Source organism: Chlamydotis macqueenii, chromosome 4 (genome assembly GCF_036417535.1).
Source record: "Chlamydotis macqueenii isolate bChlMac1 chromosome 4, bChlMac1.mat, whole genome shotgun sequence".
Classification (NCBI taxonomy): Eukaryota; Metazoa; Chordata; class Aves; order Otidiformes; family Otididae; genus Chlamydotis; species Chlamydotis macqueenii.
This window is the reverse complement of record NC_141559.1, coordinates 21,889,265-21,912,961: the sequence shown is the minus strand read 5'-3', so window position 1 is coordinate 21,912,961 and position 23,697 is coordinate 21,889,265. Positions and strand designations below refer to the sequence as shown.

Sequence of the window (23,697 nt, the reverse complement as noted above, 5' to 3'; positions counted from 1 at the left end):
CAGCAAGAGGTCTCCTAGCTGCCTGGGTGAATTATAGCTAGAGCAAGTAATATTAACCCCTCCAGGAGAAGTACGTGGGTCATAAAACAAGAGCTACACAGCTGCTAATGCCAGCAAATGCAGTCTTTATTAATCAGCTAGCTGAGCATATGGCAGGAGAGCTGCCTACCCTCCCGCATGGGACAGAAGGACCATAGGCTTCTAATGGCTGTGCCATGTCACAGCAGCCCCACGTTAATTTATGTCTTTTCTCATCTTTGGGGAGGGATAGGTATAAAAATAGATGAAGTGAGATAGGGACAATCAGAGGTGTACGTGCTAGCGATTTGCAGGTTGTTGAGCCTCAGTTAAGATGGGGGACATGGACGAGAAAGCCAGAGTCTTGCCTGTAGGGTCACATCAGCCCATTCACCAGTGAACACTGGCTCTCCAGGAGTGCAGTGCTGCTACTGCACAGCAGCACAGCTAGCCCACAACACTGGGACTTGCTCACTCTGGCTAAAGGAGCGAATAAATCCCCACAAATTGCTATAAGGATTCAGCCCACGGTCTCCATGGCATAAACACACATCTGGTCTCTGTTTGTAATGAAATCAGCTGAAAACACCACTGTGCATTAATAACAAAAACATTCAACATATTGCTACCAAATAAGCTCTGCTTGTCTTGAACTTCTATTGTCAAGTTAATGCACTTTCAACACTGATAAATGATGAAGTGCTGCAAAACATTCATCAAGGGACTTAAGAGTCAGAAGATACACATTACTGAAGCATTGTTTTCTATTCCATCAGTTCTTTTAAAATTTGCGCAGAAGTTAAAAACAGAAAGTCAGAAGCACAATGCAAACATTTCATATTGAGCCTGCCTTTCTTTGGTAAAGATTTCTCAGTCACAGAGTTTATCCTGTGCTTGCACGGCATGAGAAAATCCTTGGGGATGTGTGAAAGGGAAAGTTTCCTTTTGCAATAAGTTGATATTTTCCATATGTCCACCCACCTCCTCCTCTGTCTTCCTCCTTTTCTTGCCATAAACAAGAACTGTCATTCACTCTAGTTTAATTCTACTCTCTTTGCTTTCCCTCACCCTCTTCACTTTAATTTCCACCAGATTTTTACAGTCTTGCTTTCTCCTTGCAGTTCCTCGCTACTATGCATAGGTCACACTTTATGCATGACTGTTGGTCACTTTGGGTTCCTTGTTGTGAAAACAACTGGGGAGCTCAAGAAGATCAGTGCATAGACTTGGTGTGGTCAACACAACAGGAAGAGTTTTACCTTCTGAGTGATGTGGTTGATCCAGGGAGAAGAGCAGTTGCTGAGATCAGGTCCTTGGGGCTCCCAGATCCCGTCTGGTGCAAGACATCGGAAAGTTGCAACACCTGGAAGAGGAAAGCCACTGTGTTCAGTGTTATTGGTTGCATTTTGTCCCCAGGACCTCATGCCACAATGAAAGACAGTTCATCCAAAGCTTGGAAGCTTATTAGGGCGCAGGACCTCAGTAGGACACTTCCAAGTCATCTCAGTGTCCTAGTCTCTTAGTGTTTAAGAGCCCTAAGACATAAAAGGTCCATAAAGTAGTGCAGGGATATTATCTTCATTTCGCCAAATGGAGACTATGGACAGAAAGCTTTGCCTTAGGTCAGGCAGGAAAGCTGCCAGGGACTAAGAAATCAAAGCTGGATCTCAAATGCTGAGCCAGCACCTTGAGTGCTCTGCCCCACTGCTGGCACCCTGTGATCAGACCATATGCCTTGACTTCCTTGCTGCTTTATCAAGATTTTACTCTTCTGAATCCTCATTAAACCATTTGGGTGGAAACATAAAAAAGTTTAAATGCTACAACTGTCAGGATGTAACACTGGGCTTTACTGTCCACCCTCAGCTGTCCAGGGGTACTTTAGAGGAGAGTTTTGTTTGGCAAAGACCACCCAGGTCCCTGCTGCAAAAGACGCTAAAGTGCCTCAGGCCCTTTCAGACAAAGAGAAATGCACCCAAAATGATGCAGTTAAAGATCTTTAAAAAGTAAGAAAGCCAGTAGGAGTAGATTAAAGACTCTGCATCCTATAAAGTGCTCTGCCCTGCAGAGCTGAACTTTTCAGCAGAACAGTGAATTACAGGCAAGGTTTGATGGTAGTGCCGATTAAAACCAGTGAGAGTTTGCTCATGCCTTCAAAGGGAATTGGAAGAGGCCCACTGCTAACATACCACAGCTTTTAACAAGTCACAGGAATCACTGAAATTAGAGAAGGGAAAGGCTTATTGCCAGCCCCTATCAACAAGTTGTTTTTTTGAGGCTTTTTTCCTTAGCTATTTTCATCCAGTCCTTAGCTCTTGTCCTTAGAAAAGGGCGCTCTCCATCCAGCCTTCATTTTCCTTTTTTATCTTTTCTTTCCTTTTTCACAGCTTCAGTTCAGACTATCCTTTCCCCTCTCTGTGAACTACATGGTACTTTTGCATTAATTTTACCAAGTGTGTCTCGAAAAGACAGCAAAAATGTTCTTTACCTATTCTCGCCACCAATGTCTTTCCATGCCCCTCATACTTTAACATATATTTTACCAGTCTGACCCCACCAAATTCAAGAGAGTCAGTATTCGTATACACAGGTGTGAATGGCTCTCCAGGGCAATGGAGTGGAGAGTTAACAGAGGGTCTCCTCTGCAAGGCAGATCCCTTTCAGGCAATTTCCTCTACCTTCTGATTTCTTCTTGGCAAGCAGGTTTTCAGAGCTGGATACCAAGACTAGCTTGAAAAATAAATACTTTTGGAAAACTCCATTTGTTAAAATACAGTAAGCTGAACCATATGCCAAAACCCATTCTTCATTGAACCATGTTTTAATTTGAACAGAAAATTTCCAAAAGCAACCTTTTGTAAGAAAACAATTGAGGGAGAAAAGTAGTAGAAAAGGAGCAAAATCCAATGAATAATAAACCATTCTGAAAGATCTGGCTTTGTTTTCCCCCTTAGTTTCCCTGCTGATCACACTGGATGCTGGCTGCAGTTTGAAAAATCAACTCACACTGGTTCAGGAACGCTATTGGTGAATACCTGTGCAGCAAAATGCTGGCCACAGCCTTTGAAATGCAAACGGTGCAGCACAGAGCTTCAAAATCTAAGTTTTGTTGATTCCTTCCCCGTCCCAAACAAGCAAAGCATGAGCCATCAACACACCAGTCAATGAGCCCAGAGGCTACAAATACAGGCAAAAACATGGATAACAGTCACATTGTACATAACTTCTGGAGGTAGAGGCTCTTATCATCAAGCTTAAATCTACAAGGTTGTTAGCTCGTACCTTCCTTTGGCCAGAGCCTGGGATGCCAAAGGTTCCAAATAACATGCTCAGCATATTGGGGCTTCGGACCCAGCCAGATGCTTGCTATACCTCACCAAGGCAATGCAGACCTGACAGAAGGCATCAGTGTGCTCCACTGATGAAAGCACATGTGCCACAGGGGCCCATGGGTAACCTGGATGCACACTCACAATGTCCCATGGGCAAATGGAGATGGCTCACCATGTCTTCCCATCCCTTGACTCACCTATTGAGCCCATGGGACATGGCTGCTTTGCCACCTGGCCCTGTCGAGTCCGAGACCACATAATATCACGGGCTTCCATGGGGTCGCAGCTCTCTGCGCCGGCTGGCGGCAGCTGGGAGGAGGCAGGTGGGAGGTGTGTGGTCATTTCATCAGGAATGTCAGCCATGGGTGAAGGTGTGCTGGTGCTCCTGTTCCTCCTGCCTGAGGCCAAGGTGGTGGTGGGGCGGCCGGTGCTGCTGGTGGCCACTCGTGGCGTGATGCTGGTGGTGGAGCTCCCTGGGCCTAGAGCCCCCGATGTCGATACTCCTGAAACAAATGCAGAGCTGATTAAAGAGAGAAAGGATAAAAGGGCCTCAGGTCTAGGTCCCGAGGATGTCCCCTCTGTTGACTGCAGTGGCCTGTAGAGTGTAGTTGAAGCTACAGCTAACACAAGGTTTGCTGCAGAGCCACCTTTCAGAGAGAAGCTGGAGCATGCAGCAAGAGAAGCACAGAGTGGGGTAATGACTGCTGGAGCACAACCGATTTTCCAAAAGCACTAGCATCTGATGAAAATAAAGCACCATTTTTCTTCCTGGCATTTTAATGTAAAAATCTTATTTTCCATCTTTTAGGGAACACCTAGCACAGAAGTGCTTTTAATTTTTTTAGTGTTGCTGAAGACCCAGGTGGTTTGGACAGAAAAACATTTTCCATGGCGTAATAAAAAAAAAAAACCACACCACAAATACATCCCCAAAACAGCAGTGCACAGAGGGATGAATGCAAGGCTATTCTCCGGACCAAGCTGTTCATTTTCTCTCAGGTTCATACCTTAACTGTTTCATCCCAATAGCAGCGCTTGGCCCCTCGAGCTGCAGGCCACGTGGCAGATGCAAAGGTGCATATCAGCCCAGACAAATCCTCGAGAGTTTAATGCTTAACAGGCTATTTCATTTAAAATCTGCGACTAGTGATCGAGCAGCAAGAGGTGGAGAATCTGCTTTAGAAATGCATTAATGCATCCTTCATCCTGCAATAGCTGTGCTAAATACTGCATGTGGTGAATACTAAGGGATGTCCACCTTATAATTACCTTATTTTGCCTCCTATTTTAGACCAAGGTGCTTGCCCAGATTGGAGATTCATGTGACTTTCTTTATGGCTTGACCCAAAATCTGAGGTGGGGAAACCGAGGCAGGCTGCCTCCAACTGCTTCCCCATCGCCCATGCTGTGACCCATACAGCTTGTGAAGAAGCCTGCTTCTCCCACCTCCCTTGCCTCTCCCAAAGATAAGCATCCTCCTGCTTCTCTCAAATACGGCTTTTACTACAGTTAAATGCCAGCTATTCACAACTGCCCCTTCAATCCTTGCCTGGGGAAACACTGGGGCTGTCCGGAAAAGGCAGATAAGGAAGCCATATGAATAGGCTTGTCTGATCCTTGTCTCATACTATTCTCCCTTTAATTCCCACGCCACAACATGCCACTACAATTCCACCTCTTCCTGCATCCCAAAATCTTTCAGAGTCACAGTTGCCCCATGTCCAGCCACACAAATTGGAGTTTCTACATTAAAAACAGCCATGTGTGAACTCCAGTCTAACCAGAAATTAAAATTAAATGCAAGAATCACTCTGTCACACTGACGAGCAGACTCTTAACTATCCAGCTCTGTGAGCAGGCTCAGCCTGCGAGCTCCGGAGAGCAGAGATTGTCTTCTCTTCTAGGTCCAGTGAAGCAGACCACGCTCACTATTCATGCAGTATTACTGATTAATATATGGTACTGCTGTCACTGAGTTTATTCAAGTCAACCTATTTCAAGCATAGAGATGCCTGCCTTTAGTGTAAAATCGGAGTTTTTCCATTCAGAAAGGTTTTTTTTTGCTATTTAAGTAATTTAAGCCCATGGTGCTGTGAGCAATTCGCCTGCCCCAGAGTAAGCAATAACATGGCAGTTGAAGCACATACTTGCTCTAGTTTTAGGTAATTTTACTCCACGCCTGAGACACTCTCTCCTCAAACTTTAAAACTCAGCTGGATAATAAATATAATTTTCTGAGGGATCAGTATTTTTCAACAAAACGTTCAGTTTAAAAATCGTAGCTCTAGTCTTCCTCACAAAATAGGATTATCTTCTCTCCCAGCCTCCAAAAAGATGAGCAATACTGCAACAGGCACTATACCACCTGAGCACCAGGACACTGATCTGAAATCAGTGCTCGTTGATCAGATTTGCCAGCCTTCTTGTGCCACCTTCCCTTCTACTATGAGCCCTGAATTTGAATGAACTCAGAAAAACCACAATGCAAAATCCTGCAGACATTGCAAGATTTCTTCTAGTTTCTGCACAAAGCTCTGTTAGATCATCAAGAAATTACTTCCATCTGACATTACAGCAACGATTAAAATTCATAGAGAACTTCAACAAATATTATCTGTTTTTACTGCAGGAGGTATTGCCATGAGTACATATTTTATTTCTTCATAATAACTGTTAGCCTGGTAGATAATAACCTGCAGAATTTTTCCCATTTACTCATGCAATAACAAGTTATTTTCCATTTGTAAAATGACCTATGTCGTGCATTACAGGCACATAGGTACTGAGTAGATATAGCGGATGCACTTTCAAAGCCAAAACTAGCAAATCTCCCTTAAAATAAATCTTACAGTCATTTGCGAGCATATAGAAACATATACTGAGCACCCAGGAGCTCTCCTTGATGTACACGCAAGGGTGCTGTATTTTTGAGCCTAGTTTTCATTGACAATCATTTAATATCTCACAGCATGTTGTTTTTGGAATAGCTCTGGCAAGTTTACTGTAGCAGCTAGGCACAAGGGATTTAATGGCATTTTCCTTTAGTCATTAAAAAAAAAGTGAGTTGTTTTATCTTTCATAAGCCCCTTGGCACTAGTGTCAAAATCTCTTTAAGGGCTTGTTCTTCCAACTATTTTTTTTTGTTCAACTGGGCTTTCTTGCTGCTTCTGAAAATAAACACTTCTATCATTTACATAGAACAAATTACAAGAAGACATAAAAGAGCTGCCTCAAAGTGGCCTAACGGAGTGAGATGGATGGGATACTACTGAACTCAGTTCAAAGGTTTGATTATTCAATGAGTCAATTTGGTAATGAGCTTTAGCAAACATGATCACCATGCTAACACCACCCAGTTTCACCAGCCCCAAGCAGCATCGCTTGCTGATTTTGCTCATACAACTATGTCCTTTAAAACAAAATTAATTGATACGAAGGGAAAGAACAAGAGATCAGGATCATTTACATATAAATTATTCTTACATCCAAGCAAAACCACAAAGAGACCAACCTGTGCAAAATTACCTAAATCCTACAGCACAGAACAGAGATCAAACCTCCGGATTAACTCAGGCTGCCAATAAACTGTGAATTTTTAACTTGAGGAAAAGCAGCATTGCAGCATTGCAGAATTCTTCAGATAATACTTCATAATAAAATCTTTGCTCATAGACAAGCAGTATCCTTTAAAAATCATCAGCACTATTACAACTAAAAACATATAATCTCGATTATTTTACTTTTACTACTTGTTTTTACCATGCCTTGCCATATCAACAGTTTAAAGGTAGCTTTTGGGTAAGACTCAGTTTTTACATCTAGGTTTCAAATCTAAGACTTTGCAGACTTCGATTCCACAAAGCACAGCACTGGGATAGGTATTTTCACAGTGCTCCCAAGAAAGTAAACTGCAGCTGCGGAAACATTTCTTCCCCAGAAACACTCCAAAGTGATTCTTCAAGTTTTTCTTCTCTGCTTTATCTGGAGAGCTGGCACTAATAGCAGAAGACTAAGTTTTGCTATCATTCAGGCTAGAGCTGCAGCCATTAAAAAACCCCAAAACATTTCCAGCGTCCACAGGGGAGTAACTGCAGCTCCCAGAGGAGCCTCTCTCTACTCCCAGCACATTGACTAGTGAGAAAAATAATTTGTTAGGTTTTTTTTCCTGTCTTTCTTTCATTTCCCAGCCTTTACACAAAGCCCAGGACTCTGGAGTAGGAATTTTGCTTGGTGGAAGGAAAATCATGGGAGGGCTTGCTCATAGGGAAAAATCTTAAATAAATAAGACTGTCTGTCTTGCTCCTCCCTGCCATTTCCTTCTTTTCCTCTTTCCTGGCCTAACACGAGAAGTGCACAACTGGCCTAAGACCAATCCTTCATATGTCACCAGGAAAATCCCGCACACGTGTCATAGAATCATAGAATAGTTTGGGTGGGAAGGGACCTTTAAAGGTCATCTAGTCCAAACCCCTGCAAGGAGCAGGGACATCTTCAGCCAGCTCAGGTTGCTCAGAGCCCTGTCCAACCTGACCTTGAATGTTTCCAGGGATGGGGCATCCACCACCTCTCTGGGCAATCCGTTCCACTGTTTCACCACCCTCATTTTAAAAAATTTCTTCCTTCTATCTAGTCTGAATCTACCTCCCTCTATTTTACAACCATTACCCCTCATTCTATGGCAGCAGGCTCTGCTAAAGAGTTTCTCCCCATCTTTCTTAAAAGCCCCCTTTAGGTACTGGAAGGCCACAATAAGATCTCCCCGGAGCCTTCTCTTTTCCAGGCTGAACAACCTCAGCTTTCTCAGCCTGTCCTCATAGGAGAGGTGCTCATCTTACCTTCCGGTCTACTCTCCTCTTCCTGATGCTCCCAGACATGGGAGCTTTCAGTGACCTGGATGGGGTTTTGAGCGACGTGGTCTAGTGGAAGGTGTCCCTGCTCAGGACAGGGGGATTGGAACTCAATGATCTTTAAGGTCCATTCCAACTCAAACCATTCTATGACTCAGAAGACTGCTTTTCCAGATGACTCTGACTAGTTTTCCTATCACAAAACCAGCTGTGATTGCAAGAAAGGCTATTTGCGATCACTACCAAGCTACCTTTTCTCTATTTTTCTTCTTTTGTCACCTTAGTATCCAGCCTATGACCTGGTGTACTCAATAACTGAAAATACTTTTTAAGAGATGTCATGTGTTTTCTGTCCCATGAATGAAGATAACCGAGTGCCTGTCAAGCAGAAATTGTAGACAAAATTTTCTGGGTGAGGTTCTCTGGCTTTTCCTAGGTAACAGAAGACAGAAGACAGAAGACATCTGTCAAACTCTCCCCTGGGGGTCACAATCCAAAGGTTTAGCCTGATGGCTATGTGCTACAAGCCAGTGTTTGCTCATGTAATTGGAAGGACAGGCCGCACTTCAAGTTTCGTGCGCAAGATCCGAGCAAACCATGATGATTTCACTCTCCAGTGAGTTTTGTGTTCCTGAGTTTGATGCTCAAGTAGACATGCTGGGCGACCAGCAGCCAAGAGCCTGTGTCTGCTCCCTGCACTGCAGCTGGTGCAATGCTCTAGCAACTGAGGTACAGCTAATTTGAGGAGTTCAACATCTTTGAGAGGATACAGCAATCCAAATGTCCTCTTGAGACGTCCGAACTACATTCACAATTCTTTATGCACGTCACTACAGCACTAAGACAAATAGAGCATTGCTGGTTTCTGAAAGGCTCTGAGAAACAAAAAACCTGAAGGTCCCTCCCTCCCTCTCTACTAGTTTTGCCCTTCTCATATTTGGCAACCACATCCTTTTCTTACAGCATTCCCTTTTATAATTTCTTCTTCTACTAAAAGATGGTGCAAGTTATATTTACATGGCAAATAAGAAGGTTTAGGTACATCTTAAAAGAAGAAACAGGAAAAAAAACCCAAATCTAAACCAGTTGGAGGATTATATCACAGTTGTTTTTCTCTTCCCTGTCACATAAATGCATCCCCTGGGTATTAGTTTTCTACAGGCATTTTCAAACAAACACATTTCAGAACATTTTATGAAACTCTTTAGAAAAAAATTACTATTTGAAAATAAATATACACCTATTTTCTTTTACCTTTTTGGGGTGGCTTTTTACTGAACTTCCTGTAAGGTTACAGAAAATGATGAGTGCAGCTCAGGAGCACCTAGGTTGAGCCTTGCACACCCAGTACCATCCCTAGGAGCTGCATAAGCAGGCATCCATCAACTCAGTCGTTAACACATTAGTGGACTGCAATGTTATACTGAGTCCATGCCACAAAAGACATCACCCAGCAAAACCATCTTATGTTGTTTGTCTGCTGGAAGACTAAGAGTCACATGCCAATACCACCCAGGAGCTGTGGGTCAGAGAATCAACAAGGTGAGATTAGTCCCTAAATTATGACCAGCTCCTTCCACATGTTTTAGAGAAACCGTGATTTATTTTTACTGCAGGTGAAGGCCAAGTAGAGGATTAGTTTTTGTGCCTGAAGCTACTCTGCCCACGTGTGACTATTCTGCTGGGCGTGGGCAGATGCTGCAATGGATATGGGCCAGATGTTGAGTTTCCCGTACTGGAGGGAAACCTAGAGCTGTGGTCCAAGACATGGTGCAAACTCAGCTGTTTCAATGCACTCCAAGCTGTAATCAGTTAACACGCTGAGTTTTTTCTTCTGAATCTCAGTTTGAGCATTTAACATTAAACAACAAAGAATGAGAACTGAAGTGTGCAAAATCATGCAACAGGCTCAAGTCCAGTCAATCTGCTCCAACTCTTCCTTTCTCACTGCACCACAACTCTCAGCAAGACAATTAATACATTCAAAGCAACCACCACATGGGACCAATTTCCAACAGGCAAAAAATACGTCTACCAAAGCCCTTTTGAATCAGAACTTTAAATTTCTGACAAAGATCAACTGTTCATTACACGTGTCAGATTGCTATGGAAAGATCATTTTGGTAAAAACATTCTAGATATTATTACAAACTTCCAGGTTTTGCCTGAAAAACTAAGAACCCAAACAGCAGCCTGTCTGTTTTTTGGTGAAATATCAACTTTTATGCTTTTGTGGGACTTTTGTGTGTATGTGTGCGTGTGAGCAATTAATACTTTTACTGCCTCCCAACAGCTCTTAGTGTCAGGGCCTCAATTTAGTTGTCATTTGAATAAAATAAGCTACTTTTTTTTTTTCCCCTTCTTTTCCTCTCTGACTCATTCTTCCCCAAGAAATTACTGGATCCTGCTTAAAATGTGTAACTTTAGAGACATCAGACAATGTTTTAACAGTCATTGGGCACGGGGTTACAGCACATTGGCATATCTAGCAATAGCAGGAAATTAAGTGGTACAGCACATGAGCATCAGCTCTTGTCTTCACCATGGTCCTCTTCTATCAGAAGACAGTTCCTAAAGTCTTAGCTTTGTTTTTCCACACAGGACCTCTGCCAATTCCACCTTCGTGAATCTCTTGTACCCTTCGATGCCCAGTATTAATGTCATATTGCTCTTTCCAGACTTTGCAACTAATTTTGAATGTTCAAGCAGAAATTTAACTGTACTACTGTGCACAAGACACAAAAATAAAGCATTTTTTTTCAGCATCATGCTGTAATGCTTTTAGAAATGCAGATGAGCTACACCCACAGGAGGCCTAGTAAACAGGAAAAGATTACAGAAGAGCTGATCTAATAGATTAGATCAGAATTTATTACAAATAGACTAATCTAATAGGTTTGAGAGTTCAGTTCAGGAGCTATTTTTAGGCAATTTAGCTTCAAATAGCTCTAGTTCTCAAAAATACTATCAGATGTGGTTGCAGTTATTTTGAATTTCTGGATTTGAATGTGTAAAATCTGACTACTACTTTTTTTTCAATCCACATGTTATTTCACACAGGGGGAAAAAAAAGGCATATGATCTCTTTTTAAGGGCACACCAGCTGGATATTATTACAGAATGTATGGAGTGAACTTCTAACCTCCTAAACAATCTCTGTCCCCTGGCGTGATTGATTCACATCCATCAGAGTCAGTGGTGTAGATCTTATGCACTGTCTTCCAACCTGAATCCTTCAAACTCTATTAAAAGAGAAGCCTGGTAGGAATTCCTCAGTATCACATTGTCAGAGAAATCACTTTTGATTTCAATAACAGGTACTGTCAGTTTTTCACTCGGACCATGTTAGAGTGCAGTCACTTGAGCACTACACTTACAGATTCAAGAGACTTACTGGAGGCTGAGATTGCCAGGTTTAGATATTTTTAACTTTTTAATTAAACCACATATATGTTTTATCCATGCACGCTGAAACATACCTCTTGATTTGTATGCAGAACAACGACATGTGTAGATGTAAAGAGGGGAAAAACAATTTTTCCCGTTGGTTTGGCAATGGATGTAGCTTCACCTAATGTATGTTTCCTGTCTTTTGCCTGTCTTTAGTTGAACAACTTACATGCGCCCTGTATCATAGAATCATAGAATCTTTAAGGTTGGAAAAGACCTCCAAGATCATCAAGTTCAACCATCAACCTAACACCACCATGCCTACTAGACCATGTCCTGAAGTGCTATGTCGACACATTCTTCAAACACCTTCAGGGATGGTGAGTCCACCACTTCCTTCAGTAGCCTGTCCCAGTTCCTGATCACTCTTTCAGTAAAGAAATTTTTCCTAATATCCTACCTAAACCTCCCATGCCACAACTTGAGGCCATTTCCTCTTGTCCTATCACAAGTTATTTGGGAGAAGAGACCAACACCAGCCTCCCTACAACCTCCTTTCAGGTAGCTGTGGAGAGCAATGAGGTCTCCTCTCAGCCTCCTCTTCTCCAAACTAAACAATCCCAGTTCCCTCAGCCGCTCCTCATAACACTTGTTCTCCAGACCCATCAGCAGCTTCGTTGCCCTTCTCTGGAAGCACTCCAGCAACTCAAAGTCCTTCTTGTACTGAGGGGTCCAAAACTACACACAATATTCAAGGTACGGCCTCACCAGCGCTGAGTACAGGGCCACAATCACTTCCCTACTCCTGCTGGCCACACAGCTTTTGATGCAAAGCAGGATGCTGTTGGCCTTCTTGGCCGTCTGGGCACACTGCTGGCTCATGTTCAGCTGGCTGTCAACCAGCACCCCTCGGTCCCTTTCCACCTGGCAGCTTTCCAGCCACTCTTCCCCAAGCCTGTAGCATTGCATGGGGTTGTTGTGACCCAAGTGCAGGACTCGGCACTTGGCCTTGTTGAACCTCATACAGTTCACCTCAGCCCATCAGTCCAGCCCCCTCTGCAGAGCCTTCCTACTCTTGAGCAGATCGACACTCCTGCCCAGTTTGCTGTCATCTGCAAACTTACTGAGGGAGCACTCAATCCTCTCAGCCAGATCTTTGATAAAGACAGTGAACAGAACTGGCCCCAGCACTGAGCCCTGGGGAACACCACTTGTGGTTGGCCACCAACTGGATTTAACTCCATTCACCACAAGTCTCTGAGCTTGGCCATCCAGGTAGTTTTTAAGTCATTGCAGGGTACACCTGTCCAAGCCATGAGCCACTAGCTTCTCTAGGAGAATGCTGTGAGAGATAGTATCAAAGGCTTTGCTAAAGACAAGTAGATAACATCCACAGCCTTTTCGTCATCCACTAGGCAGGTCACCTGGTCAGAGAACGAGATCAGGTTGGTCAAGCAGGAGCTGCACTTCACAAACCCATGCTGGCTGGGCCTGATCCCCTGGTTGTCCTGCACATGCCTGGTGAGCACACACAAGATGAACTGCTCCATAATCTTCCCCTGCACTGAGGTCAGGCTGACAGGCCTGCAGTTACACAGATCCTCCTTCTGACCCTTCTTGTAGATGGGTGTCACATTGGCAACCTTCCAGTCAGCTGGAACCTCCCCTGTTAACCAGGACTGCTGATAGATGATGCAGAGTGGCTTGACAAGCTCCTTCGCCAGCTCCCTCAGTACCTTCAGGTGGATCCCATCTGGCCCCATAGACTTGTGCGTGTCCAGGTGCCGCAGCAGGTTGGTAACTGCTTCCTCCTGGACTGTGGGGGTTTCATTCCGCTCTCTGTCCCCATAGAATCATAGAATCATAGAATAGTTAGAGTTGGAAGGGACCTTCAACAGTCATCTAGTCCAACCCCCCTGCAAAAAGCAGGGACATCCCTGACTAGATCAGGTTGCTCAGAGCCCCATCCAGCCTGGCCTTGAACAATTCCAGGCATCTTCCAGCTCTGGTGGCTGAACACTCTGGGGATAACTGATCTGACTGTTAAAGACTGAGGCAAAAAAGGCATTAAGTACCTCAGCCTTTTCTTCATCTTTGGTGACAATGTTCCCCTTCGCATCCAGTAAAGGGTGGAGTTTCTCTTTGTCTCTCTTTTTGTTGTTAATGTACTTGTAAAAACATTTCTTGTTATCCTTAACAACTGCGACCAGATTGACTTCTAGCTGGGCTTTTGCCTTTCTAATTTTCCCTCTACATGACCTTACAAGCTCCCTGTACTCTTCTTGAGTTGCTTGCCCCTTCTTCCAAGAGCAGTAGACTCTCCTTTTTTTCCCTGAGACCTAGCAAAAGCTCCCTGTGCAGCCAGGCCAGACGTCTCCCCTGCCAGTTCCTCTTACAGCACATGGGGACAGCCTGCTCCTGCACCTTTAGGAGGTCCTTCTTGAAGAATGTCCAGCCTTCCTGGACCCCTTTACCCTTCAGGACTGCCTCCCAGGGGACTCTGTCAATCAGTGTCCTGAACAGGCCAAAATCTGCACTCTGTAAGTCCATAGCAGTGGTTTTGCTGACCCTTCTCTTTACCTCTCCAATCACTGAAAACTCTAAAATTTTGTGGTCACTAAGCCCAAGATGGCCTCTGACCACCACATCTCCCACCAGCCCTTCTCTGTTTGCAAACAGCAGATTAAGCGAGGCACCTCCCCTGGCAGGCTCACTCACCAGCTGTGTCAGGAAGTTATCTTCCACACACTCCAGGAACCTCCTAGGCTGTTTCCTTTCTGCTGTGTTGTATTTCCAGCAGACATCTGGTAAGTTGAAGTCCCCCACGAGAACAAGGGCTACCCATTGTGAGACTTCTGCCAGTCACTTGTAGAACACTTCATCTGCCTCTTCATCCTGGTTGAGTTGCCTATAACAGACTCCTGTTGCAAATCTGTTATAGATACCAGCTTGCTGCTAGGAAACCCCCTGCCGTTTCCATCTCTATCTGGGTATCAAGGACTTTAATCAGTAGAATTATAATCAATGATATAACCAATGATTGATAATAGGAAGATACTTAATCAGTATGGTTCTGAAATATAAATATGGGGTGATTCTTGTTAACTATAGAGCTATAGTCACATGGGTTAAATTTTATATGAAATATCCTTATCTTAGAAATAAGCCTAGCGTGTCGGGGGTAGTTAGGGGAGTGGTAGAACGAGGCACCAGCTATGCAGCTTGAGCCTTCAGCCATCACTTTCAAGCCAGAAGATTCAAGGGCAAGACGACCTTGTTCTCAGGACCATATATGGAGATTTCAAGGAGGGGTTTGACCAACGAATTCGAGGAGGGGGCGTCCTGATGACCCCCAAGACCACCAGAAGACCCTCGACTCAAAAGACTGAGCATGCGCAAATGGGAGGAGACATATTATAATGACTTCTCGGAAAACTGATGTTTATGCATAACATTTCTTGTAAATCTACTGAATATGTATATCGAATGTGTATTTAACTGTGCTGTTGGATCAGACAGGTAAGCATGGTAGGTGGAGTGATCCCCCATACGCCCAGTGCTGCAATAAAGAAGTGCCTGCTTCTTAACTTCACATTGCTGTTAAGGAGTTTTATTCCAGATTTCAGTAACACTGCCAGCAGGGTATCTGCCTTTTTGGCCTTCCCCCTCACCTCTACCCATAAGCATTCAACTGTATCACCACCATCGTTAAGCTCTATACAATCAAAACACACCCTGACATACAGAGCCACCTCTCTTTCCTTGCCTATCCCTTCTGAAGAGCTTGTAGCCATCCATTGCAGCACTCCAGTCATGAGAGTCATCCCACTATGTTTTTGTGATGGCGACTAGGTCATAGCTATCCCGCTGCACAATGGCTTCCAGCTCCTCCTGGTTGTTGCCCATGCTGTGTGCATTGGTGTAAATGCACTTGAGCTGGGCTATCGATTTCACTCCCAATCTTGGTATGTCAGCCCAAGGCTCATCTCTAGGGAGGCTGGTTGTAGCCCCTTCCCCCTTTGTGCTTAGTTTAAAGCCCGCTCACTAAGCTCCGCCAGCTCATGGGTGAGAATTCTTCTCCTGCTCAGAGACAGCCAAATTCCATCTGCTGCCAGCAGGCCCAGTGCCGTGTAAACCTCCCCATGATCAAAAAAACCAAAATTCCAGTGATGGCACCAGCCCCTGAGCCATGCATTAATCAGTTGAGTTTTCCTGTTCCTCTCAGTATACTTTCCTGCCACAGATGTGAGGGAGGAAAACACAACCGATCCTTCAACCAATGGCCCCAGTGCCCTGAAGTCCCTTTTGATCGCTCTTGGACTTCTCTCTTCCACCTCATAGCTTCAAACCTGTACAACCAATAGTGGGTAATAATCAGTGGGGTGGACCAGACCAGGAAGTCTCTTAGTAATGACTCTGACCCGGGCCCCCAGGAGGCAGCAGGCTTCCCTGGGCGGGGGGGTCTGGTCAGCATATGGGGCCCTCTGTTGCCTTCAGAAGGGAATCGCCTACGGCAAATTACCCTCCTTTTTTTCTTAACAGCGGCAATATTGCTGGTAGAGGCAGTACTAGATGGAGCCAGTCCTTCGCCAGCAGTTCTCCACCTCTGCATTTGCGATGAATGGAGCAAGTGCAGGAGTCATAAAATGACTATTCACACCCTAGTATTTTCCTCATCTGTCCAACCAACAGGACAAGATCTTCCAAGGACCAAAGGCAGGCAGCTTATACCGCTATCCAAAACATTTCTTCTGTTGCAAGCTACAAATGCTACTTTAATAAGAGAAAACTATCTTCAAAATAGTCTCTGTTCACCTGTGTGTGTAATATCTCCAATCTAGATGTTAGTCAGTAAGATGGCCAATTGCATTCGGCTAAATGCCTTGGACTCTTTTAACCATATCATAATCTGCCTGTGAAATGGCTGGATGGTTGCTTTCCAATTTGTGAAATGGTTCAAATGCTGTAAATTAAAAAGAAATTGGACAGCTTTCAAAGGGACAGATTACACTTTTCAATTCTCAGTGATTCGGTGCTTCTAAGCTACACTCCTGTGATCTTCATATTAATATTTAAAACCTGATTGTGTTATGCTGTTATCTTGAGGAAGAGGGCATAGTATAACTGAGCACAAGGAGACAATCCACTGGAACTACAAGAAATCAGCTCCCTGGCCCCACAGCATGCGCAAGAGGCATGGGGGGAGAGGTGGATAGAAAGCTGTCTTGCCTTGCTTCCTCCTGTCTAGTTTGGCAGATTAAAATCACAAAGGCTGCTTTTTGCATTTATGACCCATCTCCCCCTACACCATATGCACCATCCCTCGATCCCAGCTGCTCTGAGGCTCAGGATTTGAGGTCCCTCCCAGTTTCGTGTACCATTGCTGGGCTTTCAAATCACCCCAATGTCCAGTGATTTAAGTGCAAACACACTCTGTGGGTGGGCTGGTCTGCTGAAATTGAAGAGAGGAAAGGGAATAAAACACACAATATCAAAGGTGGAGTTAAGGTTGCTTATACCCTTCTTTCTCTAACCCATGTTAGGACTGACTTCATTAGTGTGCAGGTCAAACTGCATTCCCAGACATGAATCAGAGGAGACCTGAAAGCAGGGCCTGCTGTCTGTACAGCAGATGTTATATCCACAATGTACTTTTAGCATCCTCTAGAGCAACAGGAATGATAAACCTGCCAGCAAAAACTCACCTTCTGTCTTTCACCAAACTCATCTATTTTATCCTCTTGCTACAACTCACTGGTTATTTCAAACCTGATTTAAAAAACCCCCAAATTATTCTCCAAAGCCACCAAGGCTATTTCTTTCTACCGGGCACTTGCTTCACTCAGTCTCTGACTGCACTGGCTTCCATGTTTTTTATTTATTATATTTATTCTTGCTCCTACGAGAAAACCAGCCTGAACTATGGAGAGAACTGACCACTGAAACCAGTAGAGATAGGGAAATGCTGAAAAAGACTGTCTTTTCTCATCCTTTGAGCATGCTCTGGTGCACCTCAGTGTGAATGTGCTGTCACAAGATCTCTCCTGTAAATCTGAGGACAGATACAGCCTCAGCCTCTAGGCTACATGTCGTTTTTGAGCTCAGATTAGCTCAACCCTCTCCCCAAACTTGCCAGTGGTTTGCTTTCTGCCCCTCAAATGACAGATGGGAAGGAGGCAGGGAGGGAAAGAACAAGCCTGTGCTAAAGAGAAAAAAAATCTTTTATGTAAGCCAGTCCTAAGAAGCTGACAGAACTCCACTGTAAGAATATCAACACTCAGCTGCTTTCAGAAATAAAGCAGTTTCCCTGGCAAACCATAAAATGCTGTTTAGCTCCCTTCCAAAACTCTTTATTACTTATGTAGAATTGTCAATATTTTGTACAGCTCAATTCTAATAGCTGTATTCATGCTGGCTTAGGGATCTGCCTAAACAATGCTTAACTACAGAACTGGTGTCTAAATTTGTTTTATAGATATCTGATGTTCTGTGGAGGGCTTTAACAATGAGAGAGCCATTAATATTATGAAAACCACATTTGCTTCAGTGAAGTGGATTTATAATAAACAAACAAATTGTGTAATATACAGGGTGTTTTAAGGTTAAATTAACTGGGTAATACTTTAAAGGATATCCTAGTTTTGTACTAGATTTTAGTACTTATGGACACAGGCAACATGGTACACTACAACATGGTCCATACGGACGTCCTAACAAGCCTCGTGTGCAAGCATCCCTCACTCATTTCCTGAAGGCTATTTTTCTGTTCAAAGAAGACACTAAGGTGCTGGTAGTGATGTTGAATATGCATTCATACGCCTCAGCATCTCAAGGAGATGGTAAAGATCTCCAGCCTGAAGTCTCCAGGGCTGGAGGCATTGCCATGGCTAATCATCTCAGTCGAAAAGTCACAGCAGAAAGCTGAGAGGTAGGAAGGAACAGCAATCAAAAATGAGAAAAGGAGATTTAACCTAGCTTGTTTGGCTCTGCACCATTAAGCGGTACTACCAGCTCTCATGCAGTTAGCTTTGGCCAAGATGTAGTTTCAAACTCTTACTGAAGGGATTGATGACAATATGACAACACATAAGCCCAAGATGGAAAAACCTTCAACACTGATTACTAGCTTTACATCTGCAAGCTTTCAGATTATTCTTGTTAATGGCTACTTCAGACCAGCACATTGCAACGTAAGCATGTTTTTTTTTCTCATGAAGCAGAGGAATATACCCATTGACCATGTAGGACTTTGAATTGGGCCCACAGAAGAGACACATAAAAAAGTGAATAGTAATGCTGAAAAGTGATGTATTTTAGGTTGAAGTTGTATGTCTGCCTCAGGTTTGGCATATGATTTTGCATGCAGTCAGGTGCTATAGTTTACACGCCCAGGTGAATTATTGGTCCAAAGCAGAGGCACCAAATGCATAGAGGAACATTCAGGTTCTGCTATGCCAGAATATGGATTTTCCATAATATACTCTTGGCCAAACTGTACCTGATCCACTTGGGCTACCAACAAAGGCATTGTGGATCCCTACAAGCATCAGTAGAATCTGAGGAAGTTGGAAATTGGTATAGAAAAGGAGATAGGATGACATAGAAATGAAATAAGTAAATTGTATCCTTTAGAGATTTTTAAGCTGTATAATCTTGCCTTTGTATAATACATATACCCCCATAAAATTAAGTACCTGATGCCACTGCAAAGCATAAATGCAACACTTCAAACAAAAGAATTGTCTGTCATAAGAAAAAAAAAAAGATACATATATTCAACATGTGAAAAAAGAGGAAGGAGAGGAGACATGAGAGAAAGTCTGACCTGGTCCAGTGTACATATTTTTAAAAATATACCTGATATCTAGCTAAATGTGAACGGATCTTCATATGACTGCAAGATTCAAAAGCATAACAGAAAATTAGGAGTAAAAAAAAAGGTAGTCAAGCAAGTTATATCAGATTCTGAAATACAGCAGAGACTTCAGAGACTTTTATATACTTACAGATATTACTTTAAGCATAGAATAAAACTACTGCTACAATACAGGGCTGAAGAGCTGCTGTATGCTTCTAGCACACAGTCTAAACCTCATTTTACAGCTGTCACAGGTAATATAAAATAAATGCACCAGTCTAGAATTATTATTAATTTTCCTCCTCTTCAGTGTCAAATAAGTTGAAATGTTTTTGTTTTGTAAATATTTTACAGCAAACCACTTAGTACGTGTTGAGACCTGTAGTGTTATTAGCACTGCACCTTTCACATTCCACGCATACATCAAGAAACTTCATCAATTTCCAGGGAAGAAGTATATTAGTTTTTCTAGTCATTGTAGTGCTTTACAAGTACTAAAAACCTCAAAATTCCTAATATTTTACATTACCCAGCCAGAACTCTCATTTTATAATAATGCTAACCCAAAACCTAGCTCACTTATGTCATCACAAGCAACTCTTCTTCCATTATCTTAAATGTAAATGAGAAAAAGCATGCAGCTGAAGCAGACAGAATAATTTATAATGAGAGGAAATCAATCAGGCCAGGAATACTAAAAAAAAAAAACCAGAACATAACACTGAACTCATTTGGAATCGAAGGAAGTAATAGACTTTCTAGTATGGTGGTTAGGCTTGAAATGGGAAGGGAGGAATAAAGCAATCTATGATAGACCCTTGTGGTCAGCACTAAGCAAGTAAAGTAAAGTTTAAACCTTCAAATAAATATTAGACATATTTTTTTTAAGAGATTACAGCCTGACTGACCATTTATCAGAGACATATTGGCATGCCAACCTGGAGCTGCTTAGCAAAACAGAAATTACAAGTGTAAGCACTACAGTGGCAAGCAGCTTGCCCACTCTGTTCAGCTGCTGCAGAGATTGTTCCAAGGTAGAGAAAAATGTGACTTTGCTAGAACAAAGAGAAAAAGAAATTAAATTTTATTTAGCGACCTGAGTCAGTCAGTCTACGGACAGGAAAAGGCAGCATCAAAAGCTGTTCAATTTGCTGAAGACTCAAAGTGCTTTTTGCAGGTGCCTCACAACAGGGATGACAGCAGGAGCCTACAGGTTCCTGCAACACCATCATCTTCACTGTATTAACATTTCCATGTCCAAGACTCGGCTGGAAATTGTGCCACCCAACAGCAAGCAACTTCTGACCTTATCTCCCGAAAAACACAGCGTGTCTTATAGCAAATCTCTGAGGCACAGAAGAAACTGCAAGCATCTCAACTATCTGCTCACCTTTCCTTGAGGTGTTAAGTTGGTGCTGGGAAAGGCTTAAGCCTTTCCATGTGTAACTAGAAAATCCAGAACCACAGTATAGATGCTAAGAACAGATCAGTGAGGAGAGGCAGGGGAAAACTCCACCCCAAGCAGACAACCTCATAACTTTATTTCCTTTTCCTCCTGCAGTGGACATTGTTCACCACAGTCCACAAAATATTCCCAGGAGGTGCCAAGACCTGGGAGGTGCCAAGATTACAGTAAAACAAGAGGAGGACTGGGAAGGCTTTGATTCTCCTGTGTTATTGTATGAGGAAATTACTTGCTAAAGCAAAAGAATGAACCCATCTTTCAATCCATGTTATTCCCCAAGGAATCTCCTTCTGCAAAGTCTGAAGCTCAGACAAGGTATCAGTCTGAAGGGACCATTCCCATCTTCTGCGTCAAGCTCAGCATGTCCACAGTACACTTCTGAGTACAACATACAACTCCCTAATCCTCTTGGCAGCAGTCACTCGTACAAGGTCAGTCCCCTTGGCCTACAAGATGTCTTTCCAAATTAAGCTGTTATTTTCCCTTATTAAGCTTCATATTTAAGCTAAAACAGTGACAGATTCAGTTAAACCCCCGCTGTCTGCAGTGTTTCTTCAGAGCAGAGCGTACAGAAATCTCACAGAGACAGAGATGTCTAGTCAAACAGACTCTAACGAGGCAATAGGTTGTAACTAAGAGAGATGCGACTTTATTTCAGCAACATGCATCATTTCATCTCCAGGGGCAGCAAAGTGAATCATGCTTCCCAGCTGAGATTTTGTCTTCAGTAATAGCAATGTGCATCCCATACTGAAGAGACTCAAGAGCATCTCTAAGAGCTGCCTAAAAGACATTGGTACCTATCAGGGCATGCTGACCCAACACCTACTTGCCACATATAGCTTTCAGCCCACTGGCAGCTGCTGTTTTGGTTGGGGATGGGAATGTTTGTCCCCAAGAGGAGCTACTATTCACTGACATTCACCACCACTGAGGGAAAAGGGTGGAGGTAAGAAGAAAAATCAGCTCTTGATCCAGTCAACTTTTAAACATGAGCAAGCACTCACTAGATAATAAATCTCACTAAGCAACTTAGGCTGAGTATGATCTAATAGAAAGGAAATTTTAAATGTGTGCAAAGAAAACCAAATAAAACACATAAGGAAGGAACAGAATCTAAAAGCAGATATTAGATTTCTTTTCTCTTTTGCACTCTGAGCAAATATTGTTCAAGAATGTTTGACAATCTGTTTGCCAGCTGAAGCGTTCAGGGCTCCGATAACATAACAGAAAATTACGTGTCCCTTTCTGTCAAGCTGAGGCAAGTTCATGCTGTGGTGTTTGCCTAAAAGAAAACCAAAATCATTGCAGAAGTGACCCACGCCAACCTGACAGTATGTTGAATGAGACAGGACAGAGTTGGGGAAAAAGGGAAAGAGGGTGTAAAATAAGAATGAAGCCAAGCACAAGGACCAATCTGGCTCAACAATCACCTCCTCCTACAATTAATATTAAGCTGGGCCTTTGGTGGTCGCTTTTTCATTTTTGACAGTATCTAAGTCTTAAAGCACAGCCCAGTAGGATTAAAGCAGTACGAACTAAGACAGCATCACTGAATATTTTTCCTTCTGCAACAATTTCTCTGCAGGGATCCTCCAAGTGAGGAATGCGGCTTTAGATTGCCTTCATCAGCCAATAGAAACATCGCGTGGGTGAGTCCAAGCCCTTGCAGGCGATAGCATCCCTGCTGAAACTTCAGCCCAACATTCAGAAATCCCCCACATCTGCCTCTTACCCAGATTTCTCTCCCTACACTTTCAATAAAATCTCATTCATGTGGAACCTGCATTACAGCTCTCTGGGCACGGTGCTGGCTCACCTCCACTAAAGTGAATCTTAAATCACTATTTTTAGCTTTTCTTGTCATCCCGGGTCAGCTCCAAAACCTACTCCTGCCTGTCTCACCTGTTATTGCCTACAAACCACTTCTACATCTGCCCCTTGAGTAATGAGCTGCTCCTTCCAGTTTTATTTCTCCATTGTTTTCTATTTGCTTTCCTTTCCCAGAAGAGCCTCTACCAGCAAACATATCCCAACTTGGAGCTTTCCTCAGCCCCATGCCCACCGCTCAACATTCTGTTCCCTTAACTCCAAAACCAAGGATATTCCCAACACCAACAGCTTTGGATACCTCCTTGACTTGGCATCTGTCCCTCCCCCTCACTCTAAAGTCCAATGGCCACAACTTACAGCGTAGGGTGGTGTCTTCAGCTCTCATTTCTAATTTATTTTAAGGATTACTTTGGGATGAAGGGTACCTTGGACATGCAGGATGTTACCACTTAGAGTTATCCTATCAGAGAGAGGAAAAATTAGACCTGAGAGGAGTGGGAGATCACTCCCTTCTAACTCTGTGGTGACCATGTCCAGAGGCCATGACAGTGATGGAGTAGACCTGCAGCAACTCTATGGCTTCGCCATGGCAGGAGCTCACCACCACCGTCACTTGCTCACTAACTCATTCCCCAATGCTGCCATGACTGCAGGGCAACCCTGGAAACTAGGGTAGCCCAACAAAGCCCCAGATTATCTTCAGTGTTTGAGCCAAGTCTCGCCCCTTGTCTGCTTGGAGACCCCCCGGGAACACAGAGGCTCAGCTGCTCTATTAGAGCCACGGGGCTCTAAATTGCTTTTCTTAGGCGTGTCTGTGCAGGAGGGGCACCCACAGGTGCCCAGGGCTGCAGATCCCCAGCACATGTCTCAGACTCTCCTGACAAACCTTTTCATATTCCAGGTAGGGGTCTAATGGACCGAAGGAAGCCCACCTGAGCACCAAGTGCAAATTAA

The 23,697-nt window shown here is 43.5% G+C and overlaps 1 protein-coding gene across 1 annotated transcript in view; it reads right to left on the bottom strand.

The window, feature by feature from the left end:
- ADGRL3 (adhesion G protein-coupled receptor L3) overlaps positions 1–23,697 on the bottom strand; it is a 553,885-nt gene that overhangs the window by 103,115 nt on the left and 427,073 nt on the right. Inside the window, exons 8-9 of the mRNA XM_086746193.1 lie at positions 3,548–3,853; positions 1,278–1,381 (exon numbers count right to left, since the gene is read on the bottom strand). Coding sequence (XP_086602319.1) covers positions 1,278–1,381; positions 3,548–3,853 — 410 coding nt within the window. The remainder of the gene's footprint in view (positions 1–1,277; positions 1,382–3,547; positions 3,854–23,697) is intronic.